Source organism: Biomphalaria glabrata, chromosome 18, assembly GCF_947242115.1.
Source record: "Biomphalaria glabrata chromosome 18, xgBioGlab47.1, whole genome shotgun sequence".
Lineage (NCBI taxonomy): Eukaryota > Metazoa > Mollusca > Gastropoda > Planorbidae > Biomphalaria > Biomphalaria glabrata.
In genome coordinates this window covers 8195478-8217734 of record NC_074728.1, presented here as the reverse complement: position 1 = coordinate 8217734, position 22257 = coordinate 8195478, and the positions used below count along the sequence as shown (strand labels likewise).

The following is a 22257-nucleotide window of genomic DNA, read 5'->3' as shown; positions in this document are numbered from 1 at the left end:
TCGCCAGGCGTCAAAATCTACCCTTTGTGTCAGGTTTGTTATGAATAAGGCAGGCATTAAAGAAGTTAAGATCTCAGGCAGACATTCAAGAAGATAAGATCTCAGTTGTTTGTTTTTGTGTTGTTTATTGGCAATGTTTTCTGTAGCTCCGCACGTATCTGGTAAGTTGGTTTCCTCATTTGGTGCTGACATAGTTTTGCAGAATCGTGTTAATACAAGAGCTTTAATTTAACTAGCGCCTAGCAGTTTTGACGACACTTGTAGATCCAATCCACTATTTACAATCCGTCTTCCTCTCTCTCTCTCTCCCTTTCACCGTTTATTTCACTATCTCAATCTCTCCACTCTCTTTGACTCCCTCTCTCTCTATTTCACCAGTTCACCCTCATTATTTAACAAAGCTTCTATCAAACTCACTCCTCTCTGTCTGGTAGAAGTTTTGTACACGTTATTTTACCACTCCCGATTCTCCGATCAAGTTGAAACTTTGCACCATTATTCATGAATCAATCAAAACAATTAACCAAGTCGTTAATTAATTAGTGATGATGAATTAATTTTTGTTTTACTTAGAAAATGGAGATAAATCTTGCAGCATTGAGAAATATATCTGTAATTAATCGGTTCTTTTCCTTATAAAAGCTTTTATTTTTTTTTTTTAATTTTTAAAAATAATATCAATTCAACATTTGTGCCTTCAGAAACAAAAGAACGAACTTGTTGAGAGAGAGCTACATGCTACCCGGCTACATTGATAGGCTAAACATTTTCTAATACTTCTCTGTAGCAGTTTTTGCCTCAATGTCAGAGTAGAAGAATGAATGTCGCTTGTTGTAGTTCATTGTAGCTCCTCAATGTCAGAGTAGAAGAAAGAATGTAGCTTGTTGTAGTTCATTGTAGCTCCTCAATGTCAGAGTAGAAGAATGAATGTAGCTTGTTGTAGTTCATTTTAGCTCCTCAATGTCAGAGTAGAAGAAAGAATGTCGCTTGTTGTAGTTCATTTTAGCTCCTCAATGTCAGAGTAGAAGAAAGAATGTCGCCTGTTGTAGTTCCCTTAGCACGGAAATAAAACAGGATTCATGGTTTGTTTATTTCGCTGGGATGTGTTGGTGCTGCTGTCATGCTGAACTATTATGTTTGAGCTTGTGATGAGATACTGAACCGAAGACTTTTTTGAATTGATTTTGTATAGCGCATTTCTCACAATCAGAAGCATCCTTGGTGCGCTTGCTACAATCTCTTTTGTGGACCAGTGTGTGTGTGTGTGTGTGTTTGTGAAAGGGGGGGGGGGTATCTAGGAGAAGGTATAGATGCTGTTTTTAGGGTTCAGCAAACACAACTCAGCTCGAGTCGGGTTTCAAACTCAAGCCCTTTGATAGGTAGCCAAGGCGGCCATTCTGCCACATGACCCTGATTCCAAGTGTAATTCAACCTTAATATTCAAAGTAGATGATTATCAAAATATTGTTTACAACTTTGCAAGAAGAAAACAAGAAAAATATGTTTTAAAAAATTGATTAAGCTTACTTTTATCAATTAGTTTGCATGTAATTAAATTTGTAATAGATCTAGGGATTCTAGACTATCAATAATAAATCCGAGCGATTAGAAATATTTTTACCAATTGTTTTTGTTTAACGTAACTTCATGTTTTTATATACGCTATGATCTTATTACTTGTCTGGACCAGTTGAGAAAAAGGGGGGAGAGAAGAAGGGGGTCTCTGATTAATGTCACCGTGATCGCTTTAAAAAAAAAGTTGTACTACTTGAATTCGAACTCTGATAGACCACTTTGGGAATCATTGAGCTAGATAAATAGAACTGAAATATAACAGGATGTGATAAACATATTTTATTTTGGCCCATCAAGTCAATAAGGTGGCCGACCCTGGTGTAAGGAGGCGCCGTGGCTGAGCGGTAAAAGCGCTTGGTTTTCGAACCTGAGGCCCCCTAATCCTGGTGAAGACTGGGCTTTTAAATTTCTGGATCTTTGGGCGCCTCTGAGTCCACTCAGCTCTAATGGGTACCTGACAATAGTTGGGGAAAAGGCGGTTGTGCTGGCCACATGACACCCTCGTTAACCGTTTGCCACAGAAACAGATGACCTTAACATCATCTGCCATATATATACTAGATTTTTCTAAGGCTTTTGACAAAGTTCACCACCATAGTTTGCTTAAAAAATTAAAATATTTCGGCATTAATGGTCCACTGCATCAGTGGATTAAAGATTTTCTGATAGGGAGAGAACAAACTGTAATAATAAATGGCTCTAAATCAACACCGTTAACAGTAAACTCAGGTGTACCCCAAGGAACAGTCTTGGGTCCACTACTATTTTTAATTTACATAAATGATTTACCAATTTGCATTACTTCAGGAACAAAAGTCAGATTATTTGCAGACGATTGCATAATATATTGAACAATAAAAACAACACAAGACACAGATATTTTACAAAGAGAATTAGATGAATAACAGAAATGGGAATCAAATTGGAGCATGTCTTTCCACCCAAAAAAATGTCAGTTGTTAAGAGTAACAAAAAAAACTAAAACAAATTAATTCCACTTATCTTATTCATGGCAAACCAGTAACAGAGACTAAAAACGCAAAATACCTAGGTGTTATAATAAATGAAAAACTGTCATGGAATCCACATATTGATGAAACTACAAAAAAATCAAACAAAGCATTAGGATTTATTAAAAGAAATTTCTATAAATCAAATAAGAACAAAAAACTAAAATGTTATTTAACCTTAGTTAGGCCAATAATAGAATATGCATCCTCCGTTTGGGACCCCTCAACTCAAGAAAACATTAAGAAACTGGAACAGACACAAAATAGAGCAGTGAGATTCATAACAAACGAATATTCACATTTAACTAGAGTAACACCTTTAGTAAAAATCACTAAATTTAGAAAGCCTTTAGGACAGAAGGCTCAAAAGTAAAGTAGCAATCATACATAAAACACTGAACCATAATCTTCAAATACAAAAACAAAATTTAATAAAATACTCAGAAAGACACAAAGATAAAGGCACATTCCTCGTCCCATATGCTAGGACAAATTTGTACAAATACTCCTTCTTCCCTAGTGCTATTAGAGCATGGAATGGGTTGCCTGAGCTAGCCAGGAAAACCAGTGACTTGGCAGAATTTAAGTCATTGGTGAATATGCATGACTAAATGCATGTCGCGTAGGACGTAATCATCTTCTTTTTTGAAGTAACGTCTGTATTATATAAGATAAGATATCACAAGTCTGAAAGGGGAACTTTATTTTTCTTTTACTACCCTGGTGTAAACAATACAACAGACGTTGAAAAACCAAATCAGATCCAAAATTTAAAAACAAAACGTGGCCTGGGCTACGAGGCCTTCTTCAGTTACAAACAAACTAAGAAAGGAGATATACTAAAGACACAAAAGCTAAGCAGTCTAATATGAGTTAATCATGCAACATTTTGCAGACTTAATTCTTATAATGTATTCTTGGTATAATATGTCATCCTAGGTTGGTTCACTGTCTGTCTGACTCTGTGTACAGCCATCTTACACCTGTCTGATGGAGCTGGCTTCTTCTTCGGTATGTGGCATAGAATATAATGGCAATGTAAAGAAGAAAACATGCAAGGCGCTATGGCCAAGTGAAAGTGGAGCGTGTAGAATTGTAGTGCAAAAAAAAAAGCAATTACTCGACTATTATTATTAATGCTTTTGAATAGCTCTAATGATAGATAGATAGACAGACAGAGTTGATATAAGCTTTGTATGTTCAAAGGCTCTCCACTAGCAGAGTGGTTGTTTACTCTGTTGACTTGGGAACCCTGAGAAGACTTCAGCCATGAGTTCGATCCGCCATTTTTTAAATAATTTTTTATAAATGCTTTTTTATTGTTAGTCTAGAATAGATCTAGTACAAATTTAATTACATGACTGATCCAAATTAATTGATACAACTACGCTTAATATATTTTTTCAAATTTTGTTTATATTTTTCTTTGTATTTTTCTCAATGTGTCCACGTAGCTAATTATACATGGACGTTTCCTGTGTTTACCACTTTAACAACAACCACAGGCACCACCAAGTCGACTACACCTACAACAGAAGCTGTGACCGTATCCACCACTATAGCAGTTACTACAGCTAGCAGCACATCTGCGGCTACGGCTACCACTAAAGCCGCGATCACAGCTAACAGCACGGCTGCACCCTTGTCAGGTGGATATAGTGACACCAGCGTGCCATCGCCGTCTTTACAAAATGACACTACCACATCTGCGTCTTTGTTGAGCTTCAGCAACAAAAGCTATACTGCATTTAATACAACACCAACAGCATTTCCAACGTACAATACGACGTGGTTCAGTTTCAACACATCCTCCAACCCCAACGCCACCCTGGCCACGACCAAGTCTGCTGTCCTCACACCCTCTGGCAGCAACACATCCACTTCTGCTAACAACGCCTCGCTTGCACAAAACACTACATTAGCACCGCCAAACGTCACCACAGCTACGATCAGCACAACTTCTAGTTTGACTAAACTGAATGCCACAAGTGCAGCAACACCATCGTCGTTCGACACATCTCTGTTCACAGCGACTATAAATTCGACCAGACAGAACCTAACATTCACCACTCCTGCTAGCATAAATGCTGAGACAAACGTAACCACGCCCCTTCAATCTGCGTCACTGTTAAGCACAGCCACTCAGAACATTTCAACAACAGCCACGCCCAACAATAACAGCTCACAGACAGTAACGCTGGCTCAGACTACATCAAACCCGAATTCATCTGTAACGTCTATACGCAACGCAACTTTGTCATTAACAACACTCACTCAATCATCAACGACACCCCCTCAATCATCAACCACACCCCCTCAATCATCAGCTACACTCACTCAGTCATCAACCACGCCCATTCACTCATCAACCACGCCTATTCAATCATCAACCACACCCACTCAGTTGTCAACCACACCCACTCAGCCAATCACATCAAACAAAACTGTTACAATATCAACCCTCTCCACTCAATCTGCCCCAACTACCACATCTTCTATAAACGAAACCACAACACCCAAGCAGACACAGACAGTGACAATATACCCCAAGCAGGACGAAGTATCTGGCACGGAGCACTTTTACTATCTGACCCTACCACATGTAGCAAGCGATCTAACTGACAACCCCAACACCACACTGACCACATATTTAACACTCGCTACAACTGAGGGTAAAAATGTTTCCACCAATATTACCGTCCAATCTCCTGTCTATCAAAACGTCCACCTCAGTGTTCAGCCAGGCATTGGTGTCACAGTGGAACTATCACCATCGCTGGTGCCTGTCATGGCAGGCTCATCAGCGCGAGGAATTAAGATTCAATCCTCAGGGTGTCTTCATGTCATTTTATATTGTATTTTGGAAGGTAATTATAATCTAAAGATAAGTTAGCTTTAAGATGGTTTTTACCCTGGTAAATTGGGTTTATTAATAATATGTCTTGATAGATAGATAGATAGATAGATAGATAGATAGATAGATAGATAGATAGATAGATAGATAGATAGATAGATAGACAGACAGACAGACAGATAGATAGATAGATAGATAGATAGATAGATAGATAGATAGATAGATAGATAGATAGATAGATAGACAACATATAGAAGAATGATTAAAATCAAAATATTGGTTTTGTGATAGACTCTCAGCTTGGAGTTGTGATGTCAGCGGCGTCAACCTACATCCATCCTCACTTCAGTCTGTCCTACGACTACCTAGTAGTGATGTCACCAGCATCAGTAACCACACTATCCCGACTTTACATCGTGTCTGTGGCAGACAACAATCACGTGACATTGAGGCAAGCAATTATTATTACACAAAGCTTATATCAACTCACTCCCTTTGTCTGTCTGTATGGTAAAAAGTTTGTACATGTATTTTCCTATACCTAATCTCGGGTTAAGCTGAAATTTTGCACAATTATTTCTTTTTTAGTTAACAACACAAGAATCTATTTGTAATTAATTATTTTGTTTGGTATATTAAACAAATGGTACTTGACCAATGTGGTGGTATAATTTGAATTAGTCAACTTGAAGAATCTTGAGCCCTAAGTGAACATTCCCCCCCCCCCACACACACACACTGGTGCAGACAAATGATAAGACCATAGCGCATTGAGAAAGCTAAAAGCTAAACAAAAACAATTGGTAAAAGTATTTCTATTGCACAGATCAATACGTCAAGCTTCAATGCACACATAGCAAAAATGCTTTAACCAAACTAATTAATAAAATTACATTTAATATTAAGAGCTTTTTTTTTCTTGTTTTAAAGTTTTTTAAAAACTGTTTTTCTTGTTTGTACATTTTTACTTGACCGAAATGATAGATCATAGCGAAACATTGTTGCTGGAGCGTTATGTCCGGTAATGGTTTTGGCTTCACAATTTCAGCAATCCTTTTACGACTGCTATCGATCTAAAGCTGATTTTTACTGATAAGTGTAGTCTGAAAAGACTGTTTTAGTTTTTGACTGGACGTAACTAGTATACGGCTTTTTATTTTTATTTTATCATTTTAATCGTTTTATAGCTTCCTAGTTGTAGGGTATGCACTTCAGACTGTCCATTTTGAACCTCGCCGGCTGCATGACCTAGAAAATCTTTGTTCCTGAATGAAGTTCCAAATATTATTTCGTCTATTTATTTGTATCAAACTATCAAATTGATTATAAATAAATGAATAGAGTACCAAGTTGTTGTTTTTTTTTTAATTAAAAGTGAGTGTTACAGTAAATATAGAAAGAAAAACATTGGGGGAAAATATATCTTCTTTAACAGGATGACGTCGTACCCAACGTCTGCAGTCACAGAGTTTATTATCAACGGTGTCCGAGTGACTAATCCGGACGTTCTCGGCTTCTCGTTGAACCAATCAGATGTCTTCTTATTGGAAAGCCAGTCCGACTTGACAGGTTCCAGAGTCACGGCTACATCCCCTTTTGCCGTCTTTGTAGGAGTGAGGCAGGTTTGTGTAGCCAGAACAGCTAGATCTAGATCCAGAGGCGTGAGAGAGGTCTCTAGCATAGGGTTCCTTTTAAAGGCTCTGTCCTCCGTATCACTCTGTTGATGCGTGGCATTATATATTATCTATCAATCGAATAAGTCTTTTATATCTTGTAGTTTAAAGTTTAAACACACAAACTCACTCATAATTAGTAGATTAAAACAATGTCATGAATACATGTTCGTAATGAAATCTCTTTATTTATTTATTTTTAATGGCTTTTATATAGCACTACTTTCATGCTTTTGGCATGCTCAGGACGCTAATCTCAAGTGTGGGGGAGGGGGTATCTGGGAGAAGGTTTTTCCGTGCTGCCTTTAGGCGCTCAGTAAACCTCGAGCCCCCTTCATAGGTAGCCAAGCCAAGTTCAAACGTACTTGGCCTCTCGACCACGCTTCCCACTCTTCAAAGAACTAAAAGTAAAGTTCCCCTCTCAGACCTGCATTATTACCTTATCTGTATTAAATAAGATAAGATAAGACCTTGAGATCTATAGGGCAGATGGTGTAAAGGCCAACTGTTTCTGTGGCCCAATGTTAATGAGGGTGACACGTAGCCAGCACAACGACCTACCGCCATTACTTTTCCCCAACTACTGCCAGGTGCCCAGCTGGCTGGACGTGGACTCAGAGACGCCTTAGAGATCCCCAAATTCGAGCCCGGGACTACTTAGCAACCGCGACTCCTAGATATTCAAAATCTATTTAAAAGAATCATGTTAATCAGACCTCTTCAACGACTTGAAGATTTCCATGTGCGTTTCCTGTTGTAATGCTGAAAGTTTTGCGTTTTTTGCTGATGCACTCCCACTGGACCTAATAGAGACAAATATAGTCCAGTGAGGAGTATTTTTTTCTCATAGAGTGAACTCTGGAAGTATAAAAATGAAAGTGCTGGAGTTTTGAGTGTAGACTATTGTTGAGTATACAAAACTAGAAAAATATATATATATATATATATTCAAGCCTAACAAACAATTACAAAAGCTAGTCGAAGTGAGCCTATCGAAAAAAGAAATCCTGACTCGTCTTGACACACTTTAATAACATTGACCACAAGTCTCTTTCAGGATACTGTCAAGTCAAGCTGATTTCCAACGTCGTCAAGTCAAGCTGATTTCCAACGTCGTCAAGTCAAACTGATTTCCTACGTCGTCAAGTCAAGCTGATTTCCAACGTCGTCAAGTCAAGCTGATTTCCAACGTCGTCAAGTCAAGCTGATTTCAAACTTCGTCAAGTCAAGCTGATCTCAAACTTCGTCAAGTCAAGCTGATTTCCAACGTTGTCAAGTCAAGCTGATCTCAATCTTCGTCAAGTCAAGCTGATTTCCAACGTCGTCAAGTCAAGCTGATCTCAATCTTCATCAAGTCAAGCTGATTTCCAACGTCGTCAAGTCAAGCTGATCTCAATCTTCATCAAGTCAAGCTGATCTCAATCTTCGTCAAGTCAAGCTGATTTCCAACGTCGTCAAGTCAAGCTGATCTCAATCTTCATCAAGTCAAGCTGATCTCAATCTTCGTCAAGTCAAGCTGATTTCCAACGTCGTCAAGTCAAGCTGATCTCAAACTTCGTCAAGTCAAGCTGATTTCCAACGTCGTCAAGTCAAGCTGATTTCCAACGTCGTCAAGTCAAGCTGATCTCAATCTTCATCAAGTCAAGCTGATCTCAATCTTCGTCAAGTCAAGCTGATCTCAATCTTCATCAAGTCAAGCTGATCTCAAACTTCGTCAAGTCAAGCTGATTTCCAACGTCGTCAAGTCAAGCTGATTTCCAACGTCGTCAAGTCAAGCTGATTTCCAACGTCGTCAAGTCAAGCTGATTTCCAACGTCGTCAAGTCAAGCTGATTTCCAACGTCGTCAAGTCAAGCTGATTTCCAACGTCGTCAAGTCAAGCTGATTTCAAACTTCGTCAAGTCAAGCTGATCTCAAACTTCGTCAAGTCAAGCTGATTTCCAACGTCGTCAAGTCAAGCTGATCTCAATCTTCGTCAAGTCAAGCTGATTTCCAACGTCGTCAAGTCAAGCTGATCTCAATCTTCATCAAGTCAAGCTGATTTCCAACGTCGTCAAGTCAAGCTGATCTCAATCTTCATCAAGTCAAGCTGATCTCAATCTTCGTCAAGTCAAGCTGATTTCCAACGTCGTCAAGTCAAGCTGATCTCAATCTTCATCATGTCAAGCTGATCTCAATCTTCGTCAAGTCAAGCTGATTTCCAACGTCGTCAAGTCAAGCTGATCTCAATCTTCATCAAGTCAAGCTGATCTCAATCTTCGTCAAGTCAAGCTGATCTCAATCTTCATCAAGTCAAGCTGATCTCAATCTTCATCAAGTCAAGCTGATCTCAATCTTCGTCAAGTCAAGCTGATCTCAATCTTCGTCAAGTCAAGCTGATCTCAAACTTCGTCAAGTCAAGCTGATCTCAAACTTCATCAAGTCAAGCTGATCTCAATCTTCGTCAAGTCAAGCTGATCTCAAACTTCGTCAAGTCAAGCTGACCTCAACCTTATCGAAAACATGATCTCATATAACTGGCTACGGCGGATGACTTCCGACCGAGAGAAAATGGAGCGCATTTGGTTGGAATCATCGTCACGGTCAATCCACGAGCTTCAATGTTTTAATTGTTTCGTGATTTGCCTTTTGAAAAAGAAATTTGGGTTTTGTGCTTAGTTAGAATGGAAAAAAAGGTTTTGTAACCGGCAAATTTTTTTCTCTCTCTCTCTCTCTCTTAGGTCAGCGGTTCAATCGCCTTTGAACAACTTACTCCTGTGACTGAAGAAACGAATCAGTTTGTGACGTGGCCGCCTTTAACAGCGTTGACGTCAGTCTATAGAATGGCAACCGTTGATGCCGTGACGTCACTTCAGGTAGGGTTAGACGTTTGTGTGACATTATTGTCTTTAAAGAAACAAAAAAAACAACTATAATTGAAAATAAAACGGATTTATCGCATCAACTGAAAGTGCTGATTAAAAGCTTAATACGATTAACAACAAACGCTATATTTGGACTGTAATCTTCAAGCATGATGTTAAATAGAACATTATCTTGGTTACCAACAACAATCAGGACTAGGGACATTACTCACGCACACAAAAGTACATAGCTCATGTAATACAAATATCAACAGAGACCTGGATCCTGGCAGCAAATCTTACACAGAATTACGTATTCTGTTTTAGGGCCAGCACAAAGTAACCAAATTAAATATAATATTATTTTAAATAGGTAAATTGGAAAAAGAAGTACGTGCTGAATTGTTTGATTTATAGGCCTAGATTTTTTCTTAACAATAAAAAAAAAAAAAAAAAAAATTCCGTCTTCTTCATGATGATAAAGTTTTACACTAAATTACATTATAATTGCATCTGTTCAATGTCTCAAACTTCTATCTCCAGAGACATGTAGTAAAGTAATAGGGTTTCTTTATTAGTGTGTGTTATCATTATAAAATCATGAGGTGATAGTCATTTAATGGAACTCCCATTATAGACATTTTTTAAACGGAAACGAATTGGAAAGTAGAGATTGTCCACTGGGGAATTTACTTGCTATTTGGCAGATCTGCAGCTTTAACAAGAATCTTAAGTTAATTCATAGCCCGATTGATATATGAATTGCCTGTTGTAACCACCCTTTCAACTGGCATTATAATTATTAATTTGTTTCTTTGATTTAAATAGCTATTCTAACTTTTTAAATGTCTAAATGTGCATATACTTGATGCCAAAGACAGAATACAGGTTCTGTTTATGACTTCAGATCAATAGCAGCAGATGGTGTGATCTTCCAGAGCCGGGAGACACCTGCGAAGCTCAGGTCCGAGGAGCTTCTCAAGTCACGGCTGACAAGCCAATCACAGGTCTCCACGCCATCTTCAAGAACGAATCGAATGCCGAGTGCCTGCAGCCACTTGCCTCTAACGGAGCGTGGAGAGACCTTTACACGTGGGTCATTCCGCAAACCTTTGTGAAAACTTCCGGTTTAACGATTGACCTCTTTCTTATTGTCGTTATCAAAGATGTAAGTTGTTTTTAAAAAATCGTACAAACGTGTATCAACATTCCTCCAATGAGCTTGCAATAACTGGTGGACGGGTATTCGAAAACGGCTCTAACGATTTTCCTACACATACATTTTATTTACATCTTTAAGAAAAAAAAAATCTAATTGGTCACACTCTAGTTTGTTGGTTGTATTTTGTTTTCAAAAATATAATTAAAAATAAATTTTGGCTTATCTTTGTTGTTTTAACACTTTCAATATACGGCTTCATCTGAAATTCTCGCACTCCAATGTTTCTTTGCATTCAGTAAAGAATTGAATATATATATATAGAGAGAGAGAGATACACATCATTTTACATGACGGAATTATTCAAAACTCGTTGGGGAAACTCCTTACAAAAGTAAAGCATTAGGAAAATTGTATAGAGTGTGAAAATTAAAGACTACCACCAGCAGCAAATTTCAGAGGAGGAATATCTTATACCAAGTGGCATTGTAACAATTAGTTTGCATCAGTCATATAATTATATTTGTAATGGAATTAGACCAACAACAGTGAATCTGCGACTAGAAATATTTTTACCAATTGTTTTTGTTTAGCGCTGTTTTATGCTTATAGCTTTTTTTTCAATACGCTATGATCCTATCACTTGTCTGGACCAGTTGAGAAAATCGGGGAGGGGGGAGGGAGGGAGGTCTGTATAAACGATCCGAATATGAGACTATGAGTTAATGGCTTAAGCCGACATTCTAACCACTCTGTTAGTAGAGAGCTTATGAATACGGAGGTTTGTATACGATATTATAGATACCTGTTGTTTGTTCCAAACTTAATTTCAAGCGGCGAGCTATATAGGGGACTAATTCAGCTTATACCACCAGGTTCAGTCAATTACAATTTCTTTCCCTTGCTCGAGATACCAAACAAAATAATTTATTACCAATAGTTAATTAACTAATTAGTTTATTTTAGTTTGTATTGACTCGTGTGTTGTCAAGTAAAAGAAATAATTGTGCACATTTTCAGCTTGATCCGAGATTTTTTGATGCTAGAGAAATAACGTGTACAAACTTTTTTACCAGACAGACAGAGTGAGTTGATATAAGCTTTGTAACAAAAAAAAAAAGCATCTATTCGTTATTTGTTTTTTAAAAAAAACTTTTGTTGGAGTGCACTAAATTAAAGAAAATTAATGTGTGTTAAAGAAATAAACTTTAAACTATTATTACACATTCTGTAAATCTATATCTTTTATATATAGTCTATGGTTTTTTCTCACATAGAGCCACTATGAACAAATAATTTTATTGTATTGGTAGAGTTCAAATTTTATTAAATTTGTATTGACTGAATACTTTTTATTGATGTTAATAACTATAGGTGTTTTTTTTATTAAGACGCTATTGAGTGTAGGGTTATATTAAATATTGAGTCAATACTATCTGTTAGAGTTTATAGTGAACAGTTGTTTTATATATAATTCCATATTTCTCAAGAACTTGAAAACACAAATATCATTGGATGATAAACCTTTCATTCCTGATTGGGAGAGCGATTTAGAACCTAATGGAAATTATAGATTTTTAACTAAAAGGTGAGTTTGTTTTTTTCTTCTAATGCATTTTTAATAATTTATATTTGTTTGTAGACAAAGAAGAGCTTTTTTTTTAAAAAAAAAGGAAAAGTTTGACATAGGCCTACTATTTATTTTTAGATAAAGGTTTGTTTAGGGCTTACAGAGACGACCCGAGCTGTTAAGCTCGACACTCCAGACTTTAATTTCGGTATTTTAAACAATAGCCTGTAGCATCATGATAAATATGCATCCATTCTTTGTTGTTTGTTTTTTTTAATCGCCAGTCATTAGGTGAATTAGCGTCAATCCAGCCGTCAATGAGAAAAAAAAACGGTTGTAACAATTTTCCGAGCAAAATGACGGCTTATGTATATCTTTAGGAAAAAAGATATGCCACACATCCACTAGGTGACTAGCGGTCCGATGGGTGGAAGGCGATTGCATGAATCGCCCCTCCCAACTTGTACAACCTTTTTCATTTAATATTTACTAATGATAAAATTTGAGATTAGATTGTGGTGCGACATTATATAAAAATGGGTTCACATATCAATAAGTAGCTTATATTATATAGATATTCACCTAATTTTGTTCACAAACTATGATATCTCCATAAAAATAGGACCGCCCCCAACCACTCATGGGACTAGAGTGGGGGGGGCAATAGATGCAATCGCCCCCCCCCAGCCCACCAAATCGGCCAAGATACCAGAATGGAGCGACATAATATAAACATTGTATAGTAATTCAACCAAGTTTGTTCATAAACGACAATTTCTCCACAAAAATAGGACCGACCCCCCCACTCAAATGGTTTTGTTGGGAAGGGCAGTAAATGTATTCTCCCCCCCCCCCAATCGGCCAACTAAAGAATGACATAATATGACGATCAGTTAAAATATCAATAACAAGTTTTAATCATATAGATTGATTCTGTTAACAAGCTGTGATTTTTACAAATAAATTGGACCGCCCCTCCCCACTCGAAAGTATATGGAGGGGGGCGGGATTGATACCATAGCCCCCTCCCCACCCCACCAATTCGGCCAACATACTGGAAGGGATGGGGGCGAAATAATCTAAAAATAGGTTGAAATATAAATAAATAGTATATATTATTAACATAAGTAATAAAATCGTATACAACTTGTGTGATTTCTTTACTAAAATTCTTCCGCCCCCCCCCACCTGGATCCGCCAGTGCACACATGAAAACTCTGGTTTGCACGTTAAATTTTATCAAAATACAATCACCTTAAAATTAAATTTGGATTACGTCTTTTTCTTTTGCACACGGCCTCAGCGGGAATTCCCGCACTCGCCTCCAATGTCTTATTGTATTCACGAAGCATTAGAAGAATTAAATAGAATGAGAAGTTCGAGACCCCCGTTGGTTTCATACAGGAGAAACGGATTCTTTATTCTACGTTATTTGTTTTTCTATTTCCTTCCATTAGCTTTCATTTGATCATAGTGAAATGATGAGAGATGGTCGAAAATTGAAACGTTTTAAAAAGCACAAGTAAAAAAAACAACTAATCTTTTATTTCAATCTAAAATTTAGCACACAGTAGTATGGCTGGAGAGCAAAGTTGAATAAAACGCCGCGCTAATAAAGCGAGCGTCGTGGGCTCGATCGAGACCATTTGTTTTAGAAGGCCTGAACATTGACCTGCAACGTCGCAACCTGTGGGCAGTGGAGACTAATAGCTCGTTGTCACGTCGTACAGACCTGTGACATTGTCAATCGGTTCACTATATCATTTGAAGTGGGAATAGACCAGTGACATGTCAATCGGTTCACTATATCATTTGAAGTGGGAATTGACCAGTGACATGTCAATCGGTTCACTATATCATTTGAAGTGGGAATTGACCAGTGACATGTCAATCGGTTCACTATATCATTTGAAGTGGGAATTGACCAGTGACATGTCAATCGGTTCACTATATTGTTATAAACCTGGTGGTGGCACAGATGGGGGTAGTGGTGTGTGTGTAGTCAGCCGACGCAAATCGCCCCAGGCCAGCGCTAGACGAGCGGTCAACCGTGACGAGTTACGACTGTCAGCCGAGTCGAGTGTCAACAGGACAGTTCGGGAAGGATCGCAGCGTCACGAGAGTTGTAGTCATCTGACCACCCAGAAAGGTCGAGCGACGTTCTGTCCGGTTCTAGAAGGCCAGCAGGGGCCCTATATAAAGAGCGAAGGTATCAGAGGCCAGGCAGTCACAACATCCCGATCTACAGTTCGTTACAACGGCTCAGTACAAGTCCGAGACGAGACAGAGAGACCAGTGCAAGAGTTGATACGGCGGAGAGATATTTGTACAGTCTTGTGTTACGTGCTGCCAATTGTACAGTATTGGCTGTTATTTATTGACATTAAACTATTACGTTATTTTCAAGGCCTGAGTTGTCAAGTTCTTACAGTTGGTGGTGTCGTTTGGTGCCATTTGCAGCGAGCCTGGATAGGGAGATTCGTAACAATATCATTTGAAGTGGGAATTGACCAGTGACATGTCAATCGGTTCACTATATCATTTGAAGTGGGAATTGACCAGTGACATGTCAATCGGTTCACTATATCATTTGAAGTGGGAATTGACCAGTGACATGTCAATCGGTTCACTATATCATTTGAAGTGGGAATTGACCAGTGATAAGTCAATCGGTTCACTATATCATTTGAAGTGGGAATTGACTTTTCTTTTCATGTTACCGGTTGCCTACTAGTTTTATGGTAATTTTTGTTTGTGTTCTTTGACAGGCTTAATCCAGGTCACCATAGTCTCCGAGGTAACGAGTCCAATTACTTTGGGGCTTATTTGCTTGGCAACATTCAGTCTGCAACCTTTTGTACGACTCTTGGAGTGGACCACTTGGTAAGTTAGATGGCTTTCACGCAGTTATGCCCCTTCGAGATATAGTTTGATGTTAAAACTACAAAAAGTCTTTAGCTTGTAGGAAAACGTGTCTACATCTTCGCCCAATAATAATAGTAACAACGAATCTAGACGTTTCTTCAAAAAAAAGAAGATGATTACGTCCTACGCGACATGCATCTAGTCATGCATGTTAACCAATGACTTAAATTCTGCCAAGTCACTGGATTTCCTAGCTGGCTCTGGCAACCCATTCCATGCTCTAATAGCACTAGGGAAGAAGAATCATTTGTAAAAATTTGTCCTAGCATATGGCACGAGGAATGTGTCTTTATCCTTGTTAAAGAATGTGATTAAATTTTAAATGTGATGCAGAATGGTGAAAGGGTAGTTGTAGTAGAAAGTGGGTTGGAATATTGTTTTTAACAAGAGTTTGTTTAGCTGTTGAATGCAACTGATGGCAGCCAGATTTTTCCAGTCTCTACATTTACTCCAAATGAGCTGCTAAGGATATTTTCTATGGCGATTTTTTTAAATACCTGTATTTCTTTTATTTAGAGCATCTTTCATCCTATTGCATGCTTATTACGCTATAGTCCCATCTCTTTTGTGGACATCTAGATGGATGCCTACGGCGGATCTTTAAAATAATGTAGCAAGATAAATAACCAATGAGGAAGCGCTACGAAGAGCAGAGTGCCACGACATCCGCTGTGTAATCAGCAGCAGACGCTTTGGCTGGCTTGGCCACGTTCATAGAATGCTAGTAGGTCGACTTCCACAAGACATTCTGTATGCGATCTAACAGAAAGCAGGAGAGCTGGTCGCCCACTTTTACGTTATACGGATGTATGCAAACGCGACATGAAGCTCTTCAAAAATCGAACTAGCAGCTGGGGAAAAAAGTGGCACTGGATAGATCCGCATTTAGAGCTAGCATAAAGAAAGGGTCCCGGTTTGCAGATGTCATACACACCAGTAGTAGAAAGAAGGGTGAAAGTGCAACGGCGCCTGGTGATTACATATATGCCCAACCTGTGACCGCAGCTGTGTATCAAAGATTGGCCTCTTTAGTCACACAAGAAGTTGCAAAGACGTTAAATGCCACAGAGGTTGAAACTTCACGTGCTGTATATTCTGTTGTATTTTTTGCACACACACACACACAAAATAATAGTAACAACGAATCTAGTTAACTTTCTTTTTATGCTAATATTGTTATGAGCCGTCCAAACCAAAAAGTCCTTATGCCAGTTGATGCCAGGTGTTCAGAGGTGGGTGTGAACTCATAGCCTTCAATCAAGAATCAATCAATAATAAATCAAGGAAAACCTTAAAATTTGGATCGTTTAACAAACTTTCAAATATAACTACAAATATGCAAACTATTTGTAGACATATATACATGCTTCTTATCTTATCTTATATAATACAGACGTTACTTCAAAAAAGAAGATGATTACGTCCTACGCGTCATGCATTTAGTCATGCATATTAACCAATGACTTAAATTCTGCCAAGTCACTGGTTTTCCTGGCTAGCTCAGGCAACCCATTCCATGCTCTAATAGCACTAGGGAAGAAGGAGTATTTGTACAAATTTGTCCTAGCATATTGGACGAGGAATGTGCCTTTATCTTTGTGTCTTTCAGAGTATTTTATTAAATTTTGTTTTTGTATTTGAAGATTATGGTTCAGTGTTTTATGTATTATTGCTACTTTACTTTTGAGCCTTCTGTCCTGAAGGCTTTCTAAATTTAGTGATTTTACTAAAGGTGTTACTCTAGTCAAATGTGAATATTCGTTTGTTATGAATCGCACTGCTCTATTTTGTATCTGTTCTAGTTTCTTAATGTTTTCTTGAGTTGAGGGGTCCCAAACAGAGGATGCATATTCTATTATTGGCCTAACCAAGGTTAAATAACATTTTAGTTTTATTTTCTTATTTGATTTATAGAAAATTCTTTTAATAAATCCTAATGCTTTGTTTGATTTTTTTGTAGTTTCATCAATATGTGGATTCCATGACAGTTTTTCATTTATTATAACACCTAGGTATTTTGCGTTTTTAGTCTGTGTTACTGGTTTGCCATGAATAAGATAAGTGGAATTAATTTGTTTTAGTTTTTTTGTTACTCTTAACAACTGACATTTTTCTGGGTGGAAAGACATGCTCCAATTTGATTCCCATTTCTGTAATTCATCTAATTCTCTTTGTAAAATATCTGTGTCTTGTGTTGTTTTTATTGTTCTATATATTATGCAATCGTCTGCAAATAATCTGACTTTTGTTCCTGAAGTAATGCAATTTGGTAAATCATTTATGTAAATTAAAAATAGTAGTGGACCCAAGACTGTTCCTTGAGGTACACCTGAGTTTACTGTTATCGGTGTTGATTTAGAACCATTTATTATTACAGTTTGTTCTCTCCCTATCAGAAAGTCTTTAATCCACTGATGCAGTGGACCATTAATGACGAAATATTTTAATTTTTTAAGTAAACTATGGTGGTGAACTTTGTCAAAAGCCTTAGAAAAATCTAGTAAGATAGCATCTATTTGTTCACTATTATCTAAACCTTTTGAAAAATCATCAATTAGTCCTATTAGTTGTGTTTCACATGATCTATATTTCCTAAAGCCATGTTGGTATGGTGTGAGGACATTATGTTTGTCTAAGTGGTTTATGATGTTGCTACATATTATGTGTTCTAGGATTTTACATGTGATGCTGGTAAGTGATACTGGTCTGTAGTTTCCTGGGTCAGATTTTTCTCCTTTTTTAAATAGGGGGGTGACATTAGCTTCTTTCCAGTCCTTTGGTACTCTGCCCTGGTTAAGTGAAGCCTGAAAGAGTATTTTGAACACTGGGGCTAGCTCATTACTTAGTTCTTTGAGTAATCTAGCTGGAATACCATCAGGTCCAGAAGCTTTATTTGGTTTGGTGTTGGCTAATAGTTTTTGAATTCCATTTTCTTGTACTACTATATCTTCTATGTTGTCTACTTGGTTCAAATTCAGTAAAATGTCTTTGTCTCCTGGGGCTGAGAATGCTGATGCAAAGTATTTGTTTAGAATGTTTGCTTTAGTTTCATTATCATTATGTATTATGTTATGTTCATCTTTTAATGGCGCTACGCCTGTTGTTTCCATTTTCTTAGACTTAATGTATGACCATAGGTTTTTGTTGTTATCTTTAGATATTACATTGTTTATGTATTCACTCTGTAGCTGTCTGCTTACTTTTTGGGTTAAGTGTTTAATTTTTATATACTTTTTGTAAACTCTTTCTGCATTAGTTTCTTTAAATTTTCTATATAGGTTTTCCTTCTGTTTACAAAGCTTCTTTAGTCTATTATTAAACCAGCATTTATTTATTTTATTTGATGTGTATTTAGTTGGTATATGATTTTCTATAATGCTTTTAAGATGGTTTTTAATGAAATTCCAGAGGTCATCGACTGGTTGGTTAATGTCTTTTTCTAATAAGAATGTTTGTTGAAAGTTTAATGCAGCTTGGTGTAGTTGTGTTAGGTTACATTTATTCCAGAGTAAGATTTTTCTTTTGGGTTTTGTATTGGCTACTGCTTTTATCTGACTGTGTATTTTTATGATCTCATGGTCTGATAGACCAGGGATAATATCATAATCAACTACCAATCCAGGTCTGTTGGTTAAGAAGAGATCTAATGTGTTGTTTAATCTAGTTGGCTTTTTAATGATTTGATCTAAACTTAGGTTGTGTAAAGTTTCCATGAAAAGCTCATTTATGTCCTTAAGGTTTTGGTGTTTATCTATGGTTAGTGTTTTCCAATTTATATCAGGTAGGTTGAAATCACCCATAATCCAAAAAACTGCATTTTTATTTGTCTCTTTAAGTGTAGTAATCTGATTACATAGTTCCTGCATGTATTCTAAACTAGAATTTGCTTTATTCAACCATCTTGTCGTGTGATATGAGCTCTGGGCTGTCATCACGATAGTCCTAAGTTCGAAACCTGTCCGCCGCCACCCCCCGCCGTCCTGTTGGAAGTTTGGGGTATGGCGTAATAATTTTCAGTTTTGAATACTGAAGGAACATCCGAAAGATGTAAAACAAACAATGAAACAAGATACTAATCCGATAAGGGAAATAATTCATGTACAACATAACGTCCCATATTAACAGTATCTAAGCAGCTTGGTCTTTGAAATATCTGTTTATTTTATCTAAGTGACATCTTAAAACCAACTGCACTGTGCACGCTACTTAAGAGAAAAAAAAATGCAAATTCACATAATTGTGAATCGATACCACAAATTACCTCATGCAATTCTATTGAGTTTTTCACTGCAACTCAAAACGTGGAAGAAAAATGTAATCGATTCTCAAGTTAAAAGTTGATTAAGATCAGGGAGGACAACCTAGGGGCCGCGGGCATAATCCGGACCGTGTTGTGATGCTAACGGCTTCTTCCCACACAAAATGAGTCCGTGTCATTGAATAAAGCTGTGCAACAGTGTGTGTCTTGGGGATGGGAAGTGCAATTACCCTTGTGATAAACCAATGGACCCTAACCTCATATCACCTAACTCACCTTCCCCTTAGTCTGTTGAACCGTTGGGGCACCATACAAGATCTGTTGACCGTCTTTCTCCATCCCTGTCTTTTGCCTAGGATAGAACCTCTTTCAGTGGCAGGCCCGTCCATTCTTTTACTTCGACTTCCCATCGCATTCTCTGTCTGCTTCTTCTTCTTTTTCCTGGTACTGTTCCCTGAAAGAAAGTTTTTGGCGAGCCCTTTAGAACCTTGCGATATGACCATAGAGTTTTTAGTTTGCGCTTTTTGACAATACGTTAGCTCATCGTGTGATCCTATTGCTGTATTAATGTTGTTTGTAATCTCTTCGTTTGTGATGCGGTCTTTGTATGTGATACCTAGGATCTTTCCGTAGCATCTCAATTCCATTGCTAGGATCCTCCTCTCTAGTTTTATAATTTTGTTGACATTGATAAACGTGCAAGTACTCACCCAGTGATTTTGTTTCTAATTTTGCAGAGTCAGCATTTTAGGAGTGTTTGTGAGTTCCCACTGAACGGTAACAAGCTTTATCACGCCACCCCAGGCAACGCTTCATCACCTTCACCCAGCGCCTATACCACGGTTTCCTCAACGGAAACATCTTCTCTCCCGACGGGGACATCGACGTCCACCAGCTCCCACTGGTACAACAACAACAGCCTGACGCTGGAACAGGTCGACGAGGTCCTGAGCGATATCAGGCAAGCCCTTTACCTGGACAACAAGAGGTTGTCCGCCTACAGCCGCAAGCTAACCAGCGCCCGCGACGACAGGCCGTCGTGCAGGAACTTGGGCTGTGTGGGCGTGGCTCTGGTGGTCACTGTCCTCCTCCTAATGGTCATCGGTGACGTTCTCCACGTCTGTGTTTGGACGTACGACAATCTTCACGTGCGCCACAGATGGTATCTCCTTCCAAGAAAGTCTTGAGCAATACTAGTTTCATTTACTCTATAACAAGCAAGGCCGGCCTTAGGCATAGGCAAACTAGGCAGCTGATAAGCGCCTCCGATTGGTAGACGCCTCGCACTGGACTCGAAATAATATTTTTGAAAAAATAAATAGCGAAACTTGTGCCCAATGTTAATGTTGGACTACATTAGGTTTTAAATATATTTTCTAATTTTATTTGTTTGCTGCTTTTTTTTTCTATTGCATTTGGGGGGCCACCAAATTTAGCAATTCGACAAATCTTGCAACAATTAAACCTACTCACTTACGTAACTTATCGTTTCCAATCATGGTCTTTCGATACTAACTTATCACAAATTATTATGTTCAATATTAATAGGCACCTGAATACCTGTAACTTCACAAATTAATAATGTAATTTACTTTTCATTGCTAAGACAATTAAATTAAAACATTTACAAATTTAAGCAAATGGTGTTGTTGTTTTTTTAAATTACCTCAAGACATGCTAAGATTGCAATATAAACAATGAAATGTGTGTACGTATGTCGAAGAGGGCGTCATTATTTGGGGACCTATTTCTATCCTTGCGATGCCGGTATGGACAGGGCAGAGCACGTATCCCGTATGGGGGACGAACTAATGCTAAAGACCAAAAGCAGTCTTTTTTTTTGTGCGCTGAAGGGGAGGTATCCCTAGAGAAAATTGAGTTTTAGGTCTAGGATATCGATTTTTAACTAATAACATAATTAAGTAGATCAATCATTTTTCTTTACATTACAATCATTTTTATTGCTTAAATCTGTGTCTAAAACATGTTTTTTAAATGTTTTTGTAAGGTCTATGAGACAAAATCTTAATAAAATTTATACTTTAAACTCATTTTTCTCAGAATGTTAGTTTTTGCACATGTCATTGTGCTTTACTAGGAATTTCTCCTAAACTACTTGATAGATTTTGATGAAATTTGAAACACTTCTTAAGGACATCATTAACTTTACTCGTACAATGATTTTTTTTCAATATTTTATTTACTTTTTTTTTTAAAGAATTTTTAATTAATATTTATCCTGTTTTTTTAGGTCTAAAAAATACTAAAAATTAAAAAATTTGTAAAAAATTTAACATACTTAAATCTTTAATTCTGACGTTGTATCAATTTAGAGGATCCTTTTTTCTTATCTTTTAATTCAATTTCATGTATTTCTGATCAATAGTTTTT

General features: G+C 37.5%; 1 protein-coding gene across 1 annotated transcript; it reads left to right on the top strand.

Annotated features, from left to right (window-relative positions):
* On the top strand, positions 1-21462 carry LOC106066210 (uncharacterized). Its single transcript, XM_056017607.1, has 10 exons — positions 1-161; positions 3525-3596; positions 4040-5452; positions 5731-5890; positions 6875-7061; positions 9832-9966; positions 10862-11122; positions 12604-12701; positions 15452-15566; positions 20604-21462. The coding sequence occupies exons 1-10, from the start codon at positions 134-136 to the stop codon at positions 21051-21053; spliced, it is 2919 nt and encodes a 972-aa protein (XP_055873582.1). The 5' UTR covers positions 1-133; the 3' UTR covers positions 21054-21462.
* Positions 21463-22257: the final 795 nt, after the last annotated feature.